Source organism: Mastigoproctus giganteus, chromosome 7 (genome assembly GCF_048544385.1).
Source record: "Mastigoproctus giganteus isolate SK-2022 chromosome 7, ASM4854438v1, whole genome shotgun sequence".
Classification (NCBI taxonomy): domain Eukaryota; kingdom Metazoa; phylum Arthropoda; class Arachnida; order Uropygi; family Thelyphonidae; genus Mastigoproctus; species Mastigoproctus giganteus.
Window position 1 is genome coordinate 127630441 of NC_143581.1, and position 27240 is coordinate 127657680.

The following is a 27240-nucleotide window of genomic DNA, read 5'->3' on the forward strand; positions in this document are numbered from 1 at the left end:
ATATCTGCCTTCGATGTCTTGATTAGCACTTCAAATTCATCAAATTTATTTACTATGCTCCTAGCAGTGGTGTACCTGCAAGTATACATGCACCTGTTCTTACTCTTAGTCACCCGAACACAGCCCATGTATTTACTTGATCCATGATGACTGTCAGCAGTTCTAGAAATCCTCAACACCTTGCTTCCCAGGCTGCTGCTCATTTCAATAGAAGCAGTGCAAGAATCACTTTCACCTCTGCCTGCAGCCATTGTTAATGTTGTTATTTGTTACAGGAGCACCAGCAATTTAGATTGTGTTCCATTATGTGTTATATCTTTGTGTGTGCATGTGCGGGCGCATTCACAGGCCAATCTGAATGTTGTGTGGTGAGGCAAAAAACACAAACAAAAAAAAAAAACACTTGTAGGGAGCCATACTCCCACCACCTGAGGTCGGGTAAATAAAACTCTGATTGAAGAGACCTACAAATTCCTTTAGTCATCAGCTGGATTTGCATCCATATCCAAAGAGTGATAAGTGGAAAAACCACTAAATTGTCATGGAGGGGACCCCAGGATAAATCCCATTAACAGTTCCCACAATTCATGCCACACAATGTAACTTTCTCTCTCCATTTAACAGAGCCCGTGAAATATCTTATTAAATCTGCTATACTGCTTCTTCCCCTTTACAAAAAAACAAATATATTGTGCTGACCCTTACATTTTTCTTTGTTTAAAATTAAATTTCACTATGTAGTTTTTTTTTTTTTTTTAAATGAAAATCCCAAATACGAGAGGGTATTAGAACCTTTAGTACTTAGTACCATGCTTGGGTTGGAGGTTGAGAAGACGAAAGAAGATATTTGTTGACATTAGATTTGAACTACTGTAGACTGTAATTTTCAGGAAATGCATATGAAGGAAGGTTGTTCCAGAAAACGGCAGTTGAATGAATAAACGAGGAAGATGAAAAGTTGGTTCTGTGAGTTTGAAGTTGGACAGTAAATGGATGTTGGCTGGTGGCAGCACATGTTTGGACTGTTTTGAAAGAAAGAGAGAGAGTGGGAATTATAGAAGCCAATTCAGAAGAACAGTGCCCATGGAGGCATCTGTAGAAAAGGCATGCAGCAGAAACAGTATGTATATGAGACAGCGAGTGGAGAGACTTGGTTAGAGATGAGATTAATTAACCTAACTGCCCTCTTCTAAATGGAACCTAGAAACTAGAGAGAGGGGCACTGCCCCAGATGTGGGAACAGTATTCCATGGTGGGGGGATTTTTGATGTGTACAGAGTGAACAGCTGTTTGGAAGTAACAGTTTGTAACACCAAGAATGAAAGAGAAAACCAAGTTTTTTAGATGCAGAGGAAGCAATATTTGTAATGTGCTTGTGCCAAGAGAGATTAGAGGTCAGGATAATCCCCCAAAAGAGATATATCAACTTGCCTAGAAATCAGAGTGTCACCAAAGGTAAGCATAGGAGCAGAAGATTCCTTTTTGCGAGATATAAGACAAGACTGAGTTTTAGAATGATTGAAATCAATTAAGTTGTCTTTGCCCCACTGGAGAATTACCTGGATATCGGCATTTAAGGAATTGGTAGCGGATATTTGAGAAGTTGTAGCTCATTGAGCAGGACAAGGTTTCTCAAAATGGAAAGTGGAATGCAATGTGTTATCATTGGCAAAACTATGGATAGGATTTCCAGCCAATGGAAGAAGGTCATTAATGTACAAGAGGAAAAGCGTGGGGGAAATAACTGAACCTTGAGGGACACTAGCATTAGTGGAGAAGTTAGAAGACAGAGGGCCATCTACAATCACCCTCAGTGAGCAATCAGAGAGAAAACTGGATAACCAATTATAAAAAACAGTTGGCAAGCCATAAGATGGAAGCTTGTTTAGGAGACCTTTATGCCAAACACAATCGAAAGCATTTGAGATGTCAAGAGCAACTGCTTGTGTTTCACCTTACTTTTCCATTGAATTAGTCCATAAATGGGTAACATAAGCCAGAATATCACCAGTGGATCGACACTGACGGAATCCATACTGGCAATCATTGATCAGATGGAAGGGTTCTAGGTAGTTTAAGAGTTGGCAGTTGGCTGTTAATTGATTCCTCCATTACTTTAAAAAGAGTAGAAGTAATTGCAATGGAACGATAATTGGATGGGAGGGATTTGTCACCCTTTTTAGGAACTGGCTGGATATGAGCAAATTTCCAAGCAGAAGGAAAAACACCCTTGGAATAAGAAAGCCAAAAAATCCGGCAAAGAACAGGAGTAAGTTCAGGAGCGCAGGTTTTGAGAACAAGTGGAGAAATACCATCAGGACCTGGAGCTTTCATAGCATCAAGATTGGTCAAAATCCGTCTGACATCCTTTTGATGGAAGACCACAGGAGGTATTCAATGGAGCATGTTGGGAATGGTGGGAGGTGTTTTACCAATATCATTAATACATGAGTGGGAAGAAAAATGGGATGCTAGCAGGTCAGCTTTATCCTTGGCTGAAGTGACAACAGAACCATCTGGTTTTGACGTAGATGGGAACAGAGATGGGCAAAGGTTGCGGCCAACTTTGGCAAGATACCAGAATGCTAAGCTACCATTATGGCAAGAAGCAAGTTTTCTACTCTTAGCCTGTTAAAAATCTAGTTTGGACTGATTAATAACTGCTTTACAATTGTTGCGAACTTTGGTGTAGGCAGAAAATGAAACTGAAGAATTGGAAACAAGCCAATTATAATATGCAACATTCTTCTCTTGAACAACCTTGGCACATTTATTGGAAAACCAAGGTTTAGATAAAGGAAGAGATTTTTAAGTGGAGTGTGGGATAAAGGATTCCATTTCTACAAGAATAATACTGACACAATCTGAGCAAACATTGACATCAGAAGTTTTGAAACAGTAATCTGACCAAGGGAAAGAAGAAAATAAATCTTGCAGGTCATCCCATTTTGCATCCTTGTAATGCCAAACAACGAGAGGTTGGGAATAGCCATGAGATAAAGGCTCATTGGAGAAGAGACAATCACCAAGTTGTTATATGAGGTGCCTAAAGGACCATTTACTTCAACCGTGTACTTATTTGTTATTTTGTTTTTTTTTTTTTTTTAGGAACATTAGCAACTAAGGTCATATTGCTCCGGGGATATGCGGTGGTCATTCCCTGACCTTTCCGCATCCTCCGTATTTGGTGGCTCACGAGCTCGAACTCCAGTCTAATCAAGAAGCATGTGCTACGCAGTGCTTCTCCTGCCCACCTGGCTACTGAGGCGCCCCGTGTACTTAGAAGGGTTGTTTGTGAGAAAAAGGTCAAGCATGTTGGCTGTATGGTTAGGATTGTCCGGTATTCTTGTATGTAAATGAACAATCTGTGCAAGGTCATTAGTAATTGCAAAATCCTCATCTCGACCAGCTGGGTCGGTGTGACTAGAAAACGGAATCTAGCTGGGGTTGTGAACATTAAAATCACCAAGGAAAATTACCTCGCTGTTAGGAAAGTTGGACTGGAGAAAGTAAAATTGCAAAGAGAGGTTTAAAAACTCCAAGTGGTTATTGGAGTTTTGAGAACAATAGAGACAACAAATGAATTTCACAGAATGAGGTGGACAGATTTGAAGCCAGAGAAGATCGAAAAGAGGAGATTCTAAATTACCAGGTCTGTCACAGGGAATATCAGAACAGACATAAGTCCAAGTACCACCTTTGAGAAAGAGGGAATCATACAGCAAATAATTTGGGCAACTGAGATGAGCAGTAGTTGAATCAACCGATAACTGAGATTTTGTCAGAAAAAGTACATGGGGTTTGGCAGACTGCAAGTGGAAATGGACATTGTTGAGATTAGAATTGAGACCATGTATATTTGTGAAATGAACTAGGAAGTGTTTAGGAGGTTTAGATCTTTTCGCAGATAAACTTACTGTATTAGTTTGACAATTCATGGTGTGTGTTCAATAGTAAGAAAAAGTGCTAAATGAAGTAATGAAATTTTTGGATATGGCATACACATGGTAAGAATATACCCAGATCCTTGACATAACATGGCCTCAACAATCTCCCCTTCCCCCCCGCATACCCACTACTCGGACTCCCTCCAGTCACTATCTGGCAGAGTAGAGGTAGTAAGATTATAAACTAGCTGATCCGGAAGTCTCTAAAGAGTTATCAATAGGTTCGATCCGGTGTACTAACTAGCAGCCGGCCTTGTGAACACCGTTTTAGAGCTGTACCCTCGAAATGTAAGGAAGATTGGATCTCGTCATGATGTCCATCATAACCTCAGTCTTACTGCATGATGGAAGAGATGGGAAAGGGTTGACCGGAACTTAGCTGTGGAGACTAAACATGGATTCCACCACTTCAAGCCTCCAATCAGCAAAGTGGTGGTATTGCCTGGTAACACAGAGGGGCAGCATTCCTCCATGTGGTGTGGGTGCCACACCTCAACTCCTGCTTACATTGGTTCACACCTGGGTGATTGCTCACAATGTGCTTGTGTATGGGTGTTATACCCAGGATTACTAACAGTCCCACCATCGTGAAGGTGCAAGGAGAGGATTTGGCTGTCAGACCATCCGGACTTTGCCGGAATTTGGTCCACTCGACTTGAGTGTCACCCGAATATCTGTTCCATCAGCGTTTTAGACTCCCAGGTAGCAAGTACAGCTTGTCTGGCATATCTGAGAGAATGTCTGTGACAACCTCAAGGACACTGACTTGTGAAAACAGAAAAATCAGAAAATATTTTACTTACTCCTAGATTTGATTAGCATTTAAAGATGTTATTAACACAAATATAAACAGGAAACTGTGATTTCCTTCCCTTTTCAATATTGAGGTACCACTACTATTGGGGATTACTCACTTCATTTAGGTCTCTAGGTGTCTGGTTTCAGATGCTGCTATTAATCAAACAAAAATCTGGAAACAGGTGCCTGCAGTTAGGCTCTCAAGACTTAATGTTGTGGTGACTAGTTTTTCTTTCCCATATTCTTTCCAACAGATCTAGAGGGGTTTCTCAGGTTTATCAACCTGCATGCTGTATTTAAGAATTAGCAAAATTTCAGAAGCATCATGTGCTATTCTAACAGCCTGTCTGTATTGATGTCTGACAGCTAAGATTGTGCTCAGATATTTTCGTATTCAGACTGTGTAATTACCCCCATGACTTTTTTTATTTTTATAAAAGTTTTTCTCCTTTTTTGGGATTTTTTCCCAGCCCATGACAGGTACTGATACCAAGTGCATGGGGATGGTTGGTTGATTGAGTCTGGTTACTATTATTATTATTGTTATTTCTGTTGGTCAAGGAACTCTCTTACTATACTACTGGTGTTCAGGATCGTGCCTTTCTGAGGTTCCACTAAGTGTTCTTTGGGAGGCTTATTGCTGCATGGAAGGCTCTTTGACACCGTGCTGGTGGTTGACACGGTGATCTGGATAGTCATTACTTTTCCATATACCACATTTCTTTGACTTCCTGTTTTAAGTCTGTGTACATGCTGATCTTTTTTCTTGTATGTTTTCTTGAGGTTTCTGCTGTTGGGCTCTGCTCTGTCAGTCAGGTAGGTAGCCATTTCCTTCTTGTCGATGAGTATTGTGACTGGTCTGTTGTGCATCTTGTCTGTTATTATGGTATGGTCCCAGTATAGTTTATAAGTAGGGGTCTCTAGTATGGTCTAAGGTTCGTACTTGAAATATGTACACCTTGATCAGCTAATATTTTTGCACTAGCTTCTGATGTATTATCCTGGCGATCTGGTCATGTCTGTGATCATCCATCTGGATGATCACTCTGCATCCCATGGTGCAGTGCTAGATTATTTCTGGGGCTTGGTAGCATTGTTGACATGTGTCATCTGTCACTTTGGTGATGTATTTCTCATAGTTCCTGGTGTTGATTACTTGGTTTTGTATGGTGAGCACAGATCCTTCGGTCTTGTGGAAGAGCCTTCCATTCATAATGCATGCATTGGAAGCCATTTTATCTATGTTGTCTTGATGGAAATCAATGCAGTGTCTGCCATGAAGTGCCTTCTTTGCCCAGCTTTTTATCTTTGTTTCTTCTGTCTGTGTGAGTGGAGTTGCCTTGTTAAGTTTGAGTGTTATATTCCATTCATCTATCTTTTATATGGCTTGGCAGATTGGTGCTGTGTTTTTCTGCAGGTTCTTAATTGCTTTCTTCTCTTGTTCAATAGGGTCACTTAATCCCTTTCCTCTTCTTTCTGGGATCTTGATTAATGTCATAATCATCTTCATCTTGGTGTTGGTCCAATCTATGATCCTGATGGAGTATGTTAGTACTCGGACTATGTAAGTGTTTATGACTTGTGACCATGTTCCTGCCATTAAGCTTTGATTTTAGTAGGCTTCTCCTCTCTGATGTTATTTCTCACTCAGGTGTGCCTTGATCTCCTTAAGTTCTAACTGGTGGGCGGGCCTGCATCATCCTCAGATATTTGTATGTCTCTTCCTCTGTCATGGCTTCAATCTCTTCATCGATCTTCAGCTGGTAGTTTTGATCCACTGGATGCCCTTGATGTAATCCATTGGTCTTGCATTTGTCTGGGCCAAAATGCATCCTGATGTCAGTGCTGAATGCTTTGATTATCAGAGTAGCTGTTAGAATTGATTCACGGTTGTGCATCCATGTATATCAGGTGAGAGAGGGTGTACAGCTTCTTCCTCCCTTCTTTTAAGATATATCCATACTTGCTATTATGGAGCATGGTGGACAGTGGGTTGAGTGCCAGACAGTAGGCCCAGGGCATCTCTCTCTGAAAGATTCCTTTTCTGATGGGGATCTGTCTGGCACTCAACCCATTTTGCCATGATTGCTTTTAGGAAGTGTGTCAGTCTTGGGTTGACTTTGTAGATCTTCAGTGTCTCTGTCAGCCAACTATGGGGCATGGTGTCAAAGCCCTAGTGGTAGCCAATATAGGTCATATGCAGGTTGTAGTGATCCTTCAAGGTTTGCTTTGCTTTGTAACTGCCACATCAGTGGTCAGTTGCTCTTTGCATCCTTTGCTCATTTGTTTACATCCCTTATGCTGCTTGGCTGTGATGTTCTGGCTCTGCTAGTGATCTAATATCTAATTAGTTATGCAGCTGGTCAGGATCTTGTACGTTGTTGGGTGACATGATCGGTCTGCATTCCCTGGGTTTGTGGTGTCTGCTCTTAGTTGTCAGGTAGGTGATTCCTTGAGTCAAGGACTCTTGGATTGTGTCAGGGTGCCTTATCATTTGGATGAACTGCTCTGCTGCTTGCTTGTGTGTGCATGTACTTCTTTTACCAGTAGTTATGGATGTTAACTGATCCTGGGTTTTACTAGTTATGGGACTTCCTGATCGACCATTGTACTACTTCCTCCCAAATGGAGACTAGGCACCTGTGAGGTGATCTGGTCAAGGTGTATAAGGGCTTGAATGGTTTGAGCAGACTCAGTGCTGACGGAATACTTCTGCTTGCTCAGATTAAGAACCACAGGGGGCATAGATTCAAATTGAGGAAAGACAGTTGTAGAATAGATGTGCGGAAGTTTGCCTTCAGCGAGCGGGTAGTTGATTGCTAGAACAGATTTCCATCTGTTGTTGTGGAAGTTGATAGCCTAAATAAATTTAAGGCTGAACCAGACAAACATTTGGAGTGACCAGATGGGTGAAATGGGAAGGTTTTTTTTTTTTTTTGGCTGATGCTGTATAAACTTGCTTTTTTGCATCACATGCCTCAACTAATGCTAATGTTTTCTTCCATTCTAGGTCTATCTGGGGGGCATGCCTATTATAGCTAATATTGCTGCCCAGATTGCATTCAGCTGGTAGGAGTTCACCATAGGAGTTCATCCAGAACTCCTATGGTGCATTCTGATCAGGATTTCCATTTTCCAGTGTTCCTGTAGAAGGCTCTCTGGTTTTCTTCAAATATCCAGTTATCTGATTTCTATGGTGCATTCTGATCAGGATTTCCATTTTCTAGTGTTCCTGTAGAAGGCTCTCTGGTTTTCTTCAAGTATCCAGTTATCTGATTTCTATGGTGCATTCTGATCAGGATTTCCATTTTCCAGTGTTCCTGTAGAAGGCTCTCTGGTTTTCTTCAAATATCCAGTTATCTGATTTCTATGGTGCATTCTGATCAGGATTTCCATTATCCAGTGTTCCTGTAGAAGGCTCTCTGGTTTTCTTCAAGTATCCAGTTATCTGATTTCCTCTGGGTGCTTTCCCTATATCAGCAAAGTCTCTTGCTGTGCAAGGAGGTTCTGCTTGGGACTGCCCAATATTCTTCAATTCTCTGATTGTAGGTCTTGTGTTTGCTGTTGATATTGTCCTTCTTGAGGATGGTCTTCAATTTTCTGATCAGCTTCATGTTTCTGTTACCCTTTTGGTACTGGGTCAGTTGGCCTATCTTCACTCTTAGCTCCTTTATCTTGTGCTATAGGCTCCTTTCCCAGGCTGATGGTTCCTTATCCTAGCATTTTGTTTTTTATTGGTCTGTGGTTTCTCTTTAGCATTAGCATTAGTAGAGGCATTTGATGCAAGAAAGCAAGCTTATGCAACATCAGCCAAAAAAAAAAAAATAAACACTTCCACTTCACCCCTCTGTTCGTTCAAAATACCTGTCCAGCTGAGCCTTAAACTTATTTAGGCTATCAACTTCCACGACAAGGGATGGAAGTCTGTTCCACCAACCAACCACTCGCTGGCTAAAGGCAAATTTCCGCACGTCTATCCTACATCTGTCTTTCCTCAATTTGAATTTATGCCCTCTCAGGTGATTATTCTGAGCGAGAGGAAGAATCCCATCAGCATTGAGCATGCTCAAACCATTCAATGCTTTATACACCTCTATCAGATCACCTCGCTGGTGCCTAGTCTCCAGACACTGTAATTTGCAAAACTTAAGCTTTTCTTCGTAAGAGCACCCCTTTGTTCCATTCACTAATCTTGTTGCCCTTCTCTGTACTCGTTTCAGCAGCTCTACATCCGTCTTGAAATGAGGCCTCCAGACCTGTATACAGTACTCTAGGTGTGGCCTGACCATTGCCTTATACAGGGAATAATCACCTCCTTATCCCTGCTAGAAAAATTCCTATATATCATTGACAATACACCATGAGCTACTCTTGCAGCCCATCTGCACTGCTCAGAGAACTTCATATCTGCCTGCACAACCACCCCCAGGTCCCTTTCATTCTCTACCACTGTCAGTGTAGTACCACAGAGTTGATATGTTGCTCTGGGGTTGCTGTTTCCCATGTGTACTACTTTACATTTGTCAATGTTAAACTTCATTTGCCACCTCTCAGCCCATCTGCTCAACCTTTCCAGATCCTCTTGCAGCAGCATAGTGTCAGTAGTGTCCTTGACAACCCTGCCTACCTTTGTATTGTCTGCAAACTTCGACATTAAGCTTGATATACCATCATCAATATCATTTATGAATACAGAAAACAATAATGGACCCAACACTGAGCCCTGAGGGACTCCATTAATAACATTAGTCCACGACAAGCAGTGTCCATTGATTACCACTCTCTGTCTTCTCCCCCTCAGCCACCCCTTTATCCACAACAGCAATTTGCCTCCAATGTCACACTGCTCCAATTTGTGCAGCAGTCTTCCATGTGCAACAGTATCAAAAGCCTTTCTAAGATCCAAGTACAGTCTGTCCTCGTATAGCACGATAGTTGCGTTCCTAGAAACCCTCGTGCAATGCAAAATCGTGCAATATAAACAACAGGCCCTATGCGAAAAGTAGGGTTAGGTGCCGACCACCCAAGATTGAACACACATTTGGAACCAAAACATTACCAAACACAAAATAATCGGGTAATTTTAATCGTTATAAAATACTTACGTATTTTATAACGATTAAAATACGTAATAAAAATAATATTATATTATAATAAAGTATCTTTAGTATTTTTTAATACTAAAAAAGTATTTTTTACGGATAAAATACGTATTTTATTCGTAAAAAATTTATTATATTAAATAAAATAGTCGTAATAAAATACTTACGTATTTTATAATACGTAAGTATTTTATTACGACTATTTTATTACGTATTTTATAATACGTAAGTATAAATTATAATACGTAAGTCGTAATAAAATATTGCTAATGCTTTTGCTTCTATCGTAAGCAAACTTGCTTTTTGTTTGATTTTTTTTCCAAAGAGATGACAGCCGTTCCATCTCTTCCAATTCTTTGTGTCTTAATCTAATGGATTTTAATTACACTTTGAGTTGTTCCCGCTATGAAAGTTGTTTTTATTTTCTCTGCATTCTTTGTAATTCTCCGCATTGCCTCATTTAGGTCTGTAATATGCAATATCACATGGTCTTTCATTTCGCTCAAAGCTTTTCACAATTTCATATTTTCATAAGCCTTACGGGGGAAACCGCGGTGGGCCGGAGGCCGGTGTGATTTTGGCCATAAACCGTAGTATGAGGCCACTACAGATTTTCCCAGGTAAGAATTTTTGACCCAGTCCGCCTCTGTTTATCGATATTGCTTCTTTTTTTTTCTCTCTGAATCTGCAGTGTCTTAGCCAGGACGCTTCCTTTTCACACCTTTTAAGTATTTTACTAATTTTTAGGGAATAAAGCACAATTACAAACGAGGTGGCACGCTTGATACACAGAAACAAAGCTGCGCGCGTGTAGCAACTGAATAAACAACACCGTGAAGGCCGAGATACACTATTAACACCTCACATTTTACTAAAGCACATTTCTGGGGGTTACTACCATAAAACAATAAAAATAATTTCCAGTTGCGTTTCTGCTAGTGGAATCTGTTATAAACTGGTAGTAAACTCCATCTAATTGCATTTGCGATTATATCGATAGCTGGAATTGTGTTGGTTTTTACGTTATTATGGTGAAATGTGTTTCCCCTTCACTGATATAAAACACATAAATACATTTTCAGAATCTTCTTCGTTCCTATCGTGTTGCGTTCAGTTGGGGGTGATTCCGCATTCGACTGCCATTTCTTGTAAACACAAAGGCGAATCGTGTATAAGCGAAATCGGTTCGTGTTATATAAGATAATGTTCCCCTATTTATAAATCGTGTATGATCGAATTCGTGTAATGCAAACACGTGTTATACGAGGACCGACTGTATATAATATCAAAGTTATTCCCTGGATCCAGTTCCTTTGTGACTGCATCATAGTATCCAATCAAATTGGTCAAGCAAGACTTCCCCTTAACAAAACCATGCTGTGTCCGAGCTATAACTGAAGTCTTGTCTAAATGATCCTGCAGTGCTTCTTTAACTAGTGCCTCCATTAATTTTCCTGGAACAGAAGTTAAACTCACAGGTCTATAATTGCTTGTGTCAGCCTTTGATCCTCCTTTGTGAATTGGGGTCACATTTGCACATCTCCAGTCTGTGGGTACCTCCCCTGAGTCCAAGGAAGCTCTCATAATTATGGCTAAGGGTTTGCTTACTTCCTTTGCTGCCTCCTTTAATATAACTGGATAGATCCCTTCCACCCTGGGTGCCTTTCTTGTGTTTATCTTCAACAATTTCTCCTCCACTTTACTCTCAGTTATTACAAGATTCTCTAGCTTACTGCTAGAGTTGAATACACCTCTGGCTTTCCCCTCGCTAAATAACTCCTCATGTGTGAATGTCGATGCAAAATATTTATTTAGTTTGTTAGCTACCTGAGCAGGATCATCAACAGTTGACCCATCGATATCAAGTGGACCAATCTGATTCATGCCCTTCCTTCTAGAGTTTACATAAGTAAAGAACTCTTTGCTGTTTTTCTTTGCATCCCTTGCCAAAGATTTCTCGTAATCTACCTTCGTCTGCCTAACCTCCTTTGTAACTTGGTTACAGATCAACTTGTATCTATCATAGGCTTCTGTGTCATGTGTTAATTTGTATGTATCCCATGCATGTTTCTTCTCTGCCATATGCCTCATCAGTTCATCTGACATCCATTTAGGCCTAAACCTTGAACAATATTTCTTAGTTGGTATGTAAAGCCTAGTAGCTTCCATGATAAGTTCTTCTGTTCGTTCTGGTGGCTGCTACCATGGCACAGTAAATGGCTGTGCAGTTATTATCTAGTATTACTTCGTTGTGGAGGTAATCTGATATTATTCACTGATCGAGATGGTCTGTGATTTACCAAAGTTTCTGTTGGGCGTTTGTGGGAACCATGTCCTCCCATTCTGCTAGGGCCTTCTTCCATTCTTCTTCTGTTCTGGTTATCACGACTTGTTTCCACTTCGGCTGCGCTGCGTTCTAGTTCTTGTACGTGGTGTTGCTCCTCCAGTTCTGGTTTGGTTGTGCTTGTATTCTTTGTACAGTCATTCCTCGATTTGTGTGATTTCCCAATTGCGTGGCGACTCTCGTACTTGCACGATTTTTGTTTATGAAGCTTCAAAAATAGGAATGAAGAGCAGATTTTGAAACTTTATATATGTTTTTTTACATGATTGAAGATTTTATTGAAGGAGAAAAGCATTTCACCATAATAACGTAAAATCCCGCAGAATTCCAGCTGCCAGTATTATTGCAAATGCAATAAGATTGATTTTACTACCTGTTTATAATTAGATTGCACTAACAGAAAAGCCCAATAAACTGGAAAGGGCAAATTTTTTTTATTGTTTTAATGTCGTGACCTCCAGAAATGTGCTTTAGAAAAATATCACAAAGGCATTAAAAACTGATTCTTATAACCCAAACATAGCAATAAATAGTGGTGTTATTTTTGAAACAACTTCCTAATTCGGGAACCCCCTTCATCAGTTATCCTACTTTAGCTGTTTGACAGAATCTTTTTCTGGTTCATGCAATGTAAAGTGTTTTAATCGGTAAGCATTGCTTTTGCTGATTTAATATTTCTTGTCTATATAAAGTATGTGTTTAATTAGTGTCTAAAATGAAGAAAGCTACAACAAAAAAAATTTTAAATTTAGAGGAAAAAATTAAAAATCATTAAGGAGTTAGAAAATGGCGAAAAGGTTGTGACATTGGCCAAGAAATACAGCATAAATGAATCTAGCATTTGAAGAATTAGGAAAAATGCTGAGAAAATGAAAATTTCAGTTATTTGTTCCACATCATTGGCTGCAAAAAGGCACTACAAATCCGTTAATAGAGAAAAACGAAAAATTTCTTTCTGGGTAGATCTTAATCAAAAAAGAATGCCTCTTAGTTTAGATATTATTCGTGACGAAGCTCTTCAAATTTTTAATCACTTACAAGAAGAAGAAGGGTTGGTTTGAAAATTTAAAAAAACATCAGTCTTTCCAATCTAAAATTAACGAGCGAAGCAGCCAGTGCAGATACGGAAGCTGCTCCTTTGGATCCAAAAACTTTAAAGGATGTTATTGCGACTGAGGGCTATCTAGCAAGTCGAGTGTTTAATGCTGATGAGACTGGTTTATTTTGGAAGTGTATGCCAAGCCAAATATTCATTTCAAAAGAAGAGAAAACTGCCCCAGGTTTCAAAGCTGCAAAAGATAGGTTAACACTTGTTATGTGACAATGCAGAGGGTAACTTTAAGTGTAAACTGCTTCTAATTTTTACATCAGAAAATCCTCGTGCTTTTAAAAGAATATCAAAAAACCTTACCAGTTCATTGGAAATCAAGCAAAAAAGCCTGGATGATAGCTAAAATCTTTGAGGATTGGTTTTAAAATTTCTTTTGGATCAAAACAAGAAGATTTTGCCTGAAGAAGAAGAAGAACATAGCATTCAAAATCTTGCTCATTCTTGACAATGCACCCAGTCATCCTACACATTTGTCTGATCTGCACCCAGTTGTGAAAGTTACCTTCTAGTGAATACAAGTTTGTCAATTCAGCTGATGGACCACGGTGTTATAGCTTCCTTTAAACTTTATTACCTAAGAAGATCAATTGGTAGAAGCTATTGATGGAATACAATTGGTAGAAGCTATTGATGGAATAGGCAGCCTTTCAATTCGAGATTATTGGCAGAATTATAACATTCTTGATGCTGTAAAAAATATTGAATCCATGTGGGGTGAAGTTAAGAACTCAACAATGAATGCAGTGTGGAAAAAGCTGTGGCCACAAAGCTGCATTAAAGAAGCCATGGTCAAAATGCTGGAGGTAGTTAAGATTGTGAGAATTGGCAAAATGATTAGCGGAGAGTGATTTGAAGAACTGGAACCAGTAGATATCACAGAGGTCCTTGAATTTCATAGAGAACAGTTATCAGTGGACTATATATTTTTTTGCAATGTGAAGAAGATGACAAAAATGATAAAAACGAAGAAGATGCACCCAAAAATTTGACTGCGAAGAGACTAGTTGAATTTTTAAGACTTGCAAATCAGCTTAGGCAAGAAGCTCTGGATATGGATCCTAATTTTGGAGAGTAGTTTAAATTTCACAGAACTTTTATTAGCTTTAGTTCCTTATGAAGAAATTTATAGAGAAAACAATTTTTAACTAATTTTTTTCAAAAAGTGCCAGATACTGTTGCAAGTTTATCACAGAAAAACAGTGACAAAGAAGCAATGAATTTAGAGGTAAATAGTAGCAAGATTAATTTTATGGACATGTTTCTAATTTTTTTATCTTTTTCTTACCAAATGGACAATTTTTTCAATTTAATTTTTTTGCACATTTTTTTGTGTTCAGGTACAGAACCCTCATTATATCATATAAACTATGTTTGGTATTGTGCGAATTTGGACTGCACGGAATTTTCCCGGAACGTAACCCCCACACAAATTGGGGGTGACTGTAATTGGTTGCTCACACCTGCTTGTTTTTTTCCCAGATTGCACGTCATGAAGAACCTGTTAGCAGGAACAGTCAAGTTCTTCATGACGGTTTCTGGTAGTAGTAGTAGTAGTAGTAGTGGCATGTGTATGAGCTTATGCAGCATCAGCCAAAAAAAAAAAAAAAAAAATCACACCATTCCCTCCAAATGCCTGTCCAGTTCCTCCTTAAATTTATTCAACTGATCAACTTCCACAACAACAGATGGAAGTTTGTTCCAGCAATTAACCACCCCCTGGCTAAAGGCAAATTTCCACACATCTATTCTACATCTGTCCTTTTGTAATTTGAATTTATGCCCCCTTAGGTTCGTAATCTGAACAAGTGGAAGGATCCCATCAGAATTCAGCGTGCTCAACCCATTCAAGGCCTTATATACTTCAATCAGATTACTGCGCAGGTGCCTAGTCTCCAGCCACTGCAATTTGCAGAACTTAAGCCACTCTTGGTAAGAGGATCCCTTCATTCTGCTCACCAATCTTGTTGCCCTTCTCTGTACACGCTCAAGCAAATCTACATCCTTCCTAAAATGAGGCCTCCAGACCTGTACGCAGTACTCAAGGTGTGGCCTGACCATTGCCTTATACAGAGGGATAATTACCTCCTTTTCCCTACTAGCAAAATTCCTATATATCATTGACAAAACCCCATGACCTGCCCTGGCAGCCTGTCTGCATTACTCAGAAAACTTCATATCTGCCTGCACAATTACTCTCAAGTCTTTTTCATTTTCTACCACCTTAAGTGTAGTACCACACAGTTGGTACGTTTCTCTGGGGTTACTTCTACCCATATGCAGTACTTTGCATTTGTCAAGGTTAAACTTTGGTTGCCACTTCTTAGCCCATCTGCCCAAATTATCTAGTTCCTGTTGCAGTAGCACGCTGCCATTACTGTCATTAACAACCCTGCCAACCTTTGTATCATCTGCAAACTTTGACATTAAGGCTGATATACCTTCATGAATATCATTGATAAATATACAAAACAACAGTGGACCCAACACCGAACCCTGTGGGACTCCACTAATAACATTAGTCCACGAAGAGCAGCACCCATTGATTACCACCCTCTGTCTTCTCCCACTTAACCATCCTTTTATCCATTGTAGCAACTTACCCTTAATACCATTCTGCTCCAATTTGTACAATAGTCTTTCATGCGCAACAGTGTCAGAAGATTTCCTGAAATCCAAATATATGATATCAAAATTATTTTTTGCATCCAGTTCCTCTGTAACCACATCATAATATCCAATCAAATTTGGTCTGCTGTTTGCTGTTCGGTAACCTGAACAGTCAGGAACTATTCTAACCACCTAGTGTGTAGTCTCATCCTGTACATTGTCATGTCGATCTATCTATAGCTTTGTAATATGCTCACATGATAAATGTATTAATTTCGATGCTCCACTCTTCGTGCATTGGCTTTTTCTTTCTACCTGGGTGGTCACTAGTGTAGTTGTACAGGAAGAACTTCCAGTTGGGAACAGTCAGGAACTATTCCAACCACTTAGTGTGTAGTCTCATCCTGTACATTATGTTGATCTATCTATAGCTTTGTAATATGCTCACATGATAAATGTATTAATTTCGATGCTCCACTCTTCATGCATTGGCTTTTTCTTTCTTCCTGGATGGTCACTAGTGTAGTTGTACAGGAAAAACTTCCAGTTGGGTGGTCTTGCCCTTCCCTTGTGGTAGCCATACAGGTGACAACACCACTTGCTTCACTGTCTTCCCAAGGAGACGTCTCCCACTTTTAGAACTAAGCCCTCTGCCTAAGGCCTGAATGCCAGTGACTTTATCCTGTGCCACACTCGATACAGTATGTTCAATATATCTGTTTCTCATCTTCATCCAGCTGTGGAGGTGGACCTGTTTATCTTTGCCTTTTGCATCAAGCGGTGAGCAGTAGTTATTTTGGAACGACACAAGGTGGTGCCACTCTGGCACAACCATCACTTCAGCCTTAGGGGAGGTAGGTCCAATGAACAAATTTGGCAGTTTTTCTTCCCCCCCCCCAGCATTTTTATTTATTTATTTTTTTTTTTTTGCTTTGGCATTTGAACTTAGGTCCATAATGTTGCTGATCTGGCATAATAACCACTGAGTTAATTGCTCCTTATTATCATCATCATCATCAGATACTTTGTGTTGCCAAATACACTGAGTAATCACTGAATTATGACCATCTCTGCAAAAACTGAATGCGACCCATTGACCACGTGAGGTAGAAGAGTGCACAGTTAGTCGACTTACGTAGCATAGATAAGGTGTCAGTAGTGATCACTCAGTGTATAGTAGGTAGTAAAATTCTGAGTGTGATGGGTAAAAGGAAGGATTTATCGGACTTTGATAAAGGACAGATTGTGGGAGCTCGACGAGCTGGTGCCTCAATTTCCCAAATGACTGAATTGGTGGGGTACTTGAGAACAGCTGTTGTTAAAATGTACCAGGACTGGAATCAAAATGGTCACACAACAACCCGATGGAAAAACTGAAAAGGTCAGTGAAATGTTGATGTTAGAGGTGAGCGCTGGGTCCAGTGACTCGTACAGGCAAACAGGTTCAGTACTGTTGAAGAGTTGACTACCCAATACAACATGGGCTAACTGGAACAATATCTGGCATGACCATGGTTTGCACGTTTGCACATATGGGCTATACCAGCAGACGATCCCTATGGCATCCTCTCCTAACCAGGATTCATCGGCGTAAAAGACTCGCCTGGTGCAAAGAGCATGCAAGTTGGACCTTAGAAGACTGGAAGAAGGTGTGCTGGTCGGATGAGTCACGTTATTTACTCCACACCGTGGATGGTCGTATACGGATTTGGTGTCAACAACACGAGGCTTTTCATCCATCATGCATGGTATCAAAATGACGGACATGTTTCACTGGCAGGAACTTGGACCCCTGGTGCACACAGAACAATGTATCTCTGGTCTCCGCTATCGTCAACTGCTTGCTGACTGTGTACACCCCGCTAGGCGCCTCCGTAGCCAGGTGGGAAGGAGCAGCAGTGCATAGCACACGCTTCTTGATTAGACCGGGGTTCGAGCCCGTCACCACCAAATACGGAGAATGCAGAAAGGTCAGGGAATGACCACCGCATATCCCGGAGCAATATGGCCTTAGTTGCTAATGCTCCTAAAAACCAAAAACCAAATAACACCCCGCTATGTTACAGTTTTTTACAAATGGCAATGGTGTCTTCCAAGATGACAATGAACTGAGCCATCGGGCACTTGATGTGCAGGAATGGTTTGAGGAACACAGTTCTGACTTCCAGCATATCAATTGGCCTTCGGCCTCCACCAATATCGATCCCATAGAGCACTTGTGGGACACTATGGAAAATCATATCAGGCGTCTGGATATGACCTCCATACCTTCAGGCATCTGGATATGATCACCAATCACCTCCATACCTGCATTGCTAGCCGCATTACACACAGCTTGGTTGGCCATACCTCCTGAACGTTTTGAATCAAAGTTGAATCAATGCCAAGTCAGATAGCTGTTGTACTGAGGGCAAAAGGAGGACCTACGAAGTATTAAGTAGGTGGTCATAATTCAGTGATCACTCAGTGTATATTATTCTCGAATTACTGCTATTCATTTTCAGTACCTTGGATTTAACAATGCTATATCTTAATTCAAGAAATATAGTTAAACATGAATGTTTAACAGTTATTTCATAACTGTTAAACATTCATGAAATTAAATATCACATAGATTACAAAATATCTCATAATATGAATAACAGAGGACATCATAAGAATTATTTTTAGTTAATATCTTTGATTGAAATAATTATGCAATAATGTGACTTGAACTCACATTTTAAACTTGTGTTTCAGTGAACTAGTAAAATGTGGCTTGCTTACATCTCGCGATGTTGGCTGTTGGTGGTTATCTATTCCTGAAGTTGGAGAATATGTGAAAACTCTTATCTCTGGACGTAAAGCAACCTTGCAGTTTATACAACGCACTAAATATAAAGAATTGCTTCAGACAGAACTAGAACAAAGAAAGCTTCCAAAGTCATCAAAGCTCAAAATGAAATATCACATATATGATATAATAGGATTATATTTAGTTAAATGGTAAGCATTGACTGAAATTAGTGCAATAACCTTTACACAAAGTATAAATGATGATGTGTTCAAATAGATGAATACAAGTAAAAAAGTTTCTTAGCAAATGCTGCATAATTTTATTTTATAATTTACATCAAATGAATTAGTTTTAGATTTAAAATTTACTGATAGTAATAAAATGTGTCCAGAAATATAACCATGAAAATTAGTATGATGGCTTTCTCTTAATCTCTTGAATTTTTTTTTTTTTGATTGGCCCCGTCACCACCAAATACGGAGGATGCGGAAAGGTCAGGGAATGACCACCGCATATTCCCTGAGCAATATGCCCTTAGTTGCTAATGCTCCAAAAAAACAAACATCCTTTTTGATTGGCATTGTTTAAAATGCATTAATGTCAATATCCATTTGTTTCAAAAGTTTGTCCAGTTCTTCCTAAATTCAAGGAAAAACTGGACAAACTTTAGGAGTGAATGGATAAGTGAATGGGAAGAGGTTTTTTTTTTTTTTTTTTTGTTTTGCTGATTCTTGATGCTATATAAGTTTGCTTTCTTGCATCATATACCACTACTAATGTTAATGCTATCGCAAAATAGATATACAGGGTGTTTCATTTAAATGTTTCAGAACTTCTAAGAGGGGTAGGGTACATCCTGACAACTCGAAATCATATAGCAATGTGGGGTCGGAAATGCTTTCCTGAAGCGGTGTCGTACACAGAAGCACCATAAAAAGAAAAGAGACCGTAAGTGAGAAATCATTTTAATAATACATGAAAAGAAGCAAAAGGTACATGGATTAAAGTAAGTGTTCGAAGTTTCTTCCACGGGCTACAATGCACGCCTTACATCTCCGACGCATGGACATCCGAACATTCTGGAATACTCCAGGCGAATTTCGAATTTCTTCGGCAGCTACTGCGATTCTTGCAACCAGCTCCTCAGCATTGTCAACAGGGGTGTCATAAACTAGCGATTTCATATGACCCCAGAAATAAAAATCAAGACATGATAGGTCGGGTGACCAAGCAGGCCAACGCACGGGACCACCACGTCCGATCCACTGTTGACCAAATGTGACATCCAGGTAGTTACGAACATCGCCGCTATAATGGGCAGGGGCTCCATCGTGTTGGAACCACATTGTCTGTTGCGTCGATGCAGAAATCTGTTCATCTCTCAAAAGTTGTGGCAATACTTGCTGGAGAAAGATCAAGTAGATAGGTCCAGTTAGACCTATCTACTTGATAATCCATGTACCTACGGTAATCCATGTACCTTTTGCTTCTTTTCATGTATTATTAAAACGATTTCTCACTTACAGTCTCTTTTCTTTATGGTGCTTCTGTGTACAACACCGCTTCAGGAAAGCATTTCCGACCCCACATTGCTATATGATTTCGAGTTGTCAGGATGTACCCTACCCCTCTTAGAAGTTCTGAAACGTTTAACTGAAACACCCTGTATATTGTCATAATAATGTCTCATATTTTAAATAAATGGCTGATTAATGGCAGTGATGCCATTTTTTTTTTTTAAAAAACAGTGCCCCATGCCAATCTTTGGTAACATGAAGTTATATTTACTGAGCAATTAAAATCCTGCCACACACAAAAACACAAGAGAGGACAAGGGTGTCTTCCTGTTCTTCATAATTTTGAAATGGCAAAACTAGCATTTAGTTATTTTATAATTTCAGAGCTCTACCTTCGCTTTCTTTTTTTTTTTTTTTTTAACAATATTTAGCTGATTTATTAACCAATTGTTATATCAAAATATTTTCTATAAGTAGCTAGTCAGGATCCTTAGTTTATTCTGAATTGAGACAGCGAGATTTGGAAGTTAATCGATACTTAAGTGTCCGTAGATTTACCGTTCGTAAATTGCCGCCATTGTTACGCGATACAAAATATCTCGAACTAGATAGCATAAGCTTAGTATAGTATAGTACATAATATAATATTGTCAATCAATCAGTAAATCTATTAATCTTGTTGATCTTCATTGTCAATTAAATTGTACTTTTAACTATATACATACACCGACTTAGATTATGTCACATAAATAATTAGCGAAAATAAATAATTAATACTAACTTGATACGGAAGTTATATAAAGGGATTTCGTAGATAACACTCGATACTGAAACATAAATATAGCGTTATAACTGTGTTGGGATACAAGTTTAGGGTTTTAAATTTTGTACTGAAATTGGAATTTTATTGAAATTAAATCGAAATCATGACTCAGACCAGAGCAGCAAAGCAAAAGGCTCATGCTAATGGGAGTACTGTGGCTCAGGGAAGAACTGGGGTGGGGGGGCAGTTGCGCTCTGAATCACAGCCTTTTAAAATGCACTACTTGCTTGATGTTTGTGGACAGTCGGGTACAGGACATGATACTGCCATGGGAGATGTCATTGTGTGTGTGCGCGCGATGCAAGCAGTGTAAGGAAATCAGGCGACAACTCAGCATTGTTATGGACCTATATGAGAGCTTGAAGGACATGGTGGATGCCCTCGAAGGATTAAAAGTGAGGGCCCATCAAGCTCTCAGCTGCCCACACCAACGCCAGAGTTTGCACTTGGGCATCACGCAACACAGCGGCAGCCCCCAAGGCAGAATGCGCTGGTCCCAAAGGAACTAGTAGTTGGTGACTCTGTTGTCAGGGAAACATGCTTTGTAAAAAGGATAGGTGGAACAGGACCAGGGTATGTCTGCCAGGGGCAAAGGTTGATGACGTTGTAGAGCGTATATCATCTTTTAAGGGCATAGAAGGTGATATAGTTGTACACCTTGGCACTAATGATATTAAGAGTAGGAGACCAGCGGAATTACTTAACAAGTACAGGTCACTGTTGAAAAAAAGCCGTGAATTAGGGTTGAATTTGAAAGTGTCTGCCCAGATACGATAGGAGGGAATATATGATGAGAGCCCTGACGATGAATTCGGCCCTAGAAAGATTGTGCATGGCTCAAGGGGTAGAATTTTTTTCAGCCTGGTCTGTACTTGTTAACAGGAGAGACTGCTCCTACAGAGATGGGATACACTTAAATAGAAAGGGTGCAAGAACGTTTGCTGATGCTATCGAGGCAGTGTTAGGTGGTTAGGAAAACTGCTAGATTGGGGGGATACAAGGACTAATAGATTAACTGTAGCCACTGGCAGAGGTGAAAGTGATTCTTGCACTGCTCCTATTGGAATGAGCAGCAGCTTGGAAAATAAGATGCATGATAGTTCAGAGACTGCTGGGAGTCATTGGGGTACAAGTAAACACATGGGTTGTGTTAGGGTAGCTAAGAAAAAGAACAGGTGCATGTATACTTGCGTGTACACCAATGCTAGGAGTTTAGTAAATAAATTTGATGAATTTGAGGTATTGCTCAAAGCATCAAAGGCGGATATTGTTGGGATATCAGAGACGTGGTGTCACACAGATATAAGTAATGCAGAACTGGAATTTGGGGAGTACAATGTCTACAGAAAGGATAGACATGATAGGAAGGGAGGAAGGGTTATGCTATTAGTTAAGAAACACATAAAATCCAAGGAAGTGAAGCCAGTCGACATCGCTGGACAGTGCAGTGTCGAGTCAGTTTGGTGTGACATAAGCATTGGGAGATCAAAATTGAGAGTAGGAGTGTGCTATAGTTCTAAAGACTCTGATGAGTATAATAAGAAACTGTACAGAAAAATACAGTGGGCCAGTAAATCAGAGATTCTTATAATGGGGATTTTAATTTCCCGGATATCGACTGGAATTTGTGGGTTGGTCACTCACACACTAGCAGGGCTTTTGTGGATTTATTGGATGATTGTTTTCTAAATCATCATGTTTGGGAGGCAACTAGAGGGAGCAATAGTCTTAATTTGATTATCAGTAGTGATTCTTCATGCATTAAGAATCTGCAGATACAGGAACCACTAGGTGGCAGTGATCACAGTGTGCTGAAGTGGGATTTACTCAAGGAGGTAACTACCATCAGGCGTAAAGGGAAGGATTATTGCTTTCGTAAAGGCGACTACGATGGTCTGAGACAGTATTAAAATTCTATACAGTGGGACCAACTGATGATGTTACCAACAGCAAACTCAAAATGGGAAGCATTCAAGGACCTTATCTTGGAAGCTACTAGGCTTTACATACCAACTAAGAAATATTGTTCAAGGTTTAGGCCTAAATGGATGTCAGATGAACTAATGAGACATATGGCAGAGAAGAAAAATGCATGGAATACATATAAATTAACACGTGACACAGAAGCCTATGATAGATATAAGTTGATCTGTAACCAAGTTACAAAGGAGGTTAGGCAGGCGAAGGCATATTATGAGAAATCTTTTGCAAGGGATGCAAAGAAAAACAGCAAGGAGTTCTTTACTTATGTAAACTCTAGAAGGAAGGGGATGAATCAGATTGGTCCACTTGATATCGATGGTTCAACTGTTGATGATCCTGATCAGGTAGCTAACAAACTAAATCAATATTTTGCATCTACATTCACACATGAGGAGTTATTCAGGAAGGGAAATGCCATAGATGAGGTAAACTGCCATAGATGATGGCAGTGAGCTAGATGATCTTGTAATAATTGAGAGTAAAGTGGAGGAGAAATTGTTGAAGATAAATACAAGAAAAGCACCAGGGGTGGATGGGATCTATCCAGTTATATTAAAGGAGGCGGCAAGGGAAGTAAGCAGTCAGTTAGCCATAATTATGACAGCTTCCTTGGACTCAGGGGAGGTACCCACAGACTGGAGATGTGCAAATGTAACCCCAATTCACAAAGGAGGATCAAAGGCTCCCACAAGTAATTATAGACCTGTGAGTTTAACTTCTGTTCCAGGAAAATTAATGGAGGCACTGGCTAAAGAAGCACTGCAGGATCATCTTGACAAGAATTTAGTTATAGCTCAGACACAGCATGGTTTTGTTAAGGGAAGGTCGTGCCTGACCGATTTGATTGGAGACTATGATGTAGTCACGAAAGAATTGGATGCAGGGAATAACTTGGACATTATATATTTGGATCTTAGAAAGGCTTTTGATACTGTTGGACATGGAAGACTGCTGCACAAATTGGAGCAGTGTGGCATTGGTGACAAATTGTCGCTATGGATAAAGGGATCGTTGAGTGGCAGAAGACAGAGTGGTAATTAATGGACACTGCTCATCATGGACTAATGTTATTAGTGGAGTCCCCCAGGGTTCAGTGTTGGGTCCATTGTTGTTTTCTGTATTTATAAATAATATTGATGATGGTATATCAAGCTTAATGTCCAAGTTTGCAGACGATACAAAGGTTGGCAGGGTTTTTAAGGACACTACTGACGCTATGCTGCTGCAACAGGATCTGGAAAGGTTGAGCAGATGGGCTGAGAGGTGGCAAACGAAGTTTAATATTGACAAACAGCAACCCCAGAGCAATGTATCAACTCTGTGGTAATACACTGACAGTGGTAGAGAATGAAAAGGACCTGGGCGTAATTGTGCATGTGGATATGATGTTCTCTGAGCAGTGCAGACGGGCTGCAAGTGTAGCTCATCAATGATATACAGGAATTTTTCTAGCAGGGATAGGGAGGTGATTATTCCCTTGTATAAGGCATTAGTCAGGCTGCACCTTGAGTACTGTATGCAGGTCTGGAGGCCTCATTTCAAGAAGGATGTAGAGCTGTTGGAACAAGTACAGAGAAGGGCAACAAGATTAGTGAATGGAACGAAGGGTTGCTCTTACGAAGAAAGGCTTAAGTTTTGCAAATTATGGTGTCTGGAGACTAAGCACCGGTGAGGTGATCTGATAAAGGTGTACAAAGCCTTGAATGGTTTGAGCATGCTCAATGCTGATGGGATACTGCCTCTTGCTCAGAATAATCACCTGAGGGAGCATAAATTCAAATTGACGAAAGACAGATGTAGGATAGATGTGCGGAAATTGCCTTTAGCCAGCGGGTAGTTGGTTGGTGGAACAGACTTCCATCCCTTGTTGTGGAAGTTGATAGCCTAAATAAATTTAAGGCTCAGCTGGACAGGTATTTCGAAAGAACGGAGGGGTGAAGTGGAAGGGGGGGTTTGGCTGATGCTGCATAAGCTTGCTTTCTTGCATCATATGCCTCTACTAATGCTAATATTACTTGTTAAACTTCATTATTGCTGTTTTGTTGGGTAATTATCACTAGAGGCCACCACTCTATTCTGCTTGTTATTATTATTATTATTAGCTATATGGTACAAGAAAGCCTGAGGCTTATGCTACACCAGCCAAAAAAAAAAAAAAATTCCCAAGTTACCCTGAGAGAGAGAGAGAGAGAGAGTCAGTCAGTCAGTCAGTCAGAAGTAAGTAGAAGGAAATCACCAAGGAAGCAAGAAAGAGAACAGTGATTATATCCAGCTCAGGATCCTGGGTGTGCCAAACCCATACTCACCAACATGTATTCTATATCAGAACTGGAAGGATATTGAAGGAACTGCTGCTGTATATTCAAATAGTTTTTTGTACAGAGAAATGGCATGCAGTATGATATAATGCACTCCCTTCCAATTCCGCATTCCAGGTTTTGAGATGTAAAGCCATTAGCTATTACGTGTAGCAAGTGGCCACATTGAAAAGTAGCCACCCAGTTTTAAAAATCTGGAAAAAAAATTATAGGATGTGAACTTTTAAAAACAGAACACAGTATTTCTTTTAAAATAAGAGAACACAAAAGAGGTATAAAGATAGGCATAGGTTGTAGTTAATGACAAACAAGCAAGCAAACCTTCACCTGTTTCGATAAGAAACAAGTTTCCTGCTCTTAAACTTTTAAAAATAAAGTTTAGATTTTTTATAATTCATTTACAACTACTTGTATATTATAAGCTGTAGTGCTTGTGTAAAATGAGCTAGAGGTTGTCCTAAGTTAGTTACATATGCTTTATTTTTTATCTCAATGGCCATACCACATTTATTGGAAAACCATGCTTCAGAGGTTTTTGAATTGTTTCATGGAATGCTGTGATTCCCCTAAGAGATCTTAGTGATTTTACAATGTTTTAGTATTAGTAGTGACAAAGGACACAAGAAAGCAGGTTTATAAATCAGCAGTCAAAAAAAAAATCCACATCACCTGTCCATCCCCTCCAGTGGTTTGTGTAGTTCTTCCTTGAATTTATTCAATCTACGAAGGCTGTTCAATAAAGAATGGTCATAATTTTTTTTTTTTTTTTTTTTTTTACAGTATCTCTTTATTAATCATCCATATTTTGATGGTCCATTTCAAAGTAGTCCCCATTTGATAGTCATTGTTTCTGCCATTCTTCAGAAACATGGTGGAAGCCATTTTTTGATATGCATTTGTGAATTGCTTCTGGTGTCTTTATAACTTTTCCTGATGACTGGAAATGTTTTCCTCACAGTTCCCCCTTTAACTTTAGAAATAAAAAAAAAAGAATCGTAGGGTGCAAGGCAGATTAGGAACACATTTGACATTAATGCTGGCTAAGTACTCAGTGACAGTATGAGAAATGTGAGGTCTTGCATTGTTTTGATGCAGCATGCACCCCACCTGCATGCAGTTTCGGTTGTTTGTGACAAATGTGATCCCACAAAGTGTACAGTACAGTTCTGTATGAGGTCGTGTCACAGTCATATGACATGGCACAACATGCTGGCAAACCATTCCTTGAATCTCAAAAAAAAAGCAATGACCATAATCTTGTTGGTGATGACGTAAACTTTGACAGAGCTTTGTTGCTTACTCTCTGCATTGAAATAGTAAAGCCATGTCTCATCTGCTGTTATCACCTTGTGCAGAACCTCACCATCTTTAGTAACCGTCCTTTTCAGATCCTGACAAATGTCCAAGTAAACTTGCTGTTGCTCAGGTGTGAGTAGTCTTTGAACCCAGCATGCACAAACATGTCATATACAAATGGTCATGAAGAATACCATGCTTGCTTTCTGCTGATATTTTGAACAACTCTACTAGTTGCCTTACTGTTATACGAAAATCTTCTCACTTTTACGGAAGGAGTGTTTATGGTGGTTTCTGTGGTGACAGCAATGGTTGGAGCTCCAGGATTGCTGATTTTTGTGATTAAATCACGTGCGTCTTTAAACATTCTGAACCACTTTCAAGCTGAGCTATATGGAAGCATAGCTTCACCATAAGCCTCTTTTAACATTTCATACCCTTCATCTGACATTTTCTTGAGACATAAATAAAATCTGAGAGCAGCTTTTTCTTGCTTGTCATGTCCATTGTTAAATATGTAAAACTGAACAGCCATAAACCTGACTGACTGCCAAGGTCATACCATGCACACTAGTCAGTTACGCAGTTGCTGTGTGGTGTAGGTTGATTTGTTCTTAA

At 39.7% G+C, this 27240-nt stretch overlaps 1 protein-coding gene across 1 annotated transcript in view; it reads left to right on the forward strand.

Annotated features, from left to right (window-relative positions):
• The window catches only part of LOC150083188 (winged helix repair factor 1-like), a 141401-nt gene that overhangs the window by 75361 nt on the left and 38800 nt on the right, over positions 1 to 27240 (forward strand). The window contains exon 6 of the mRNA XM_090377092.1: positions 18649 to 18894. Within this exon, the coding sequence (XP_090233218.1) occupies positions 18649 to 18894 (246 nt within the window). The remainder of the gene's footprint in view (positions 1 to 18648; positions 18895 to 27240) is intronic.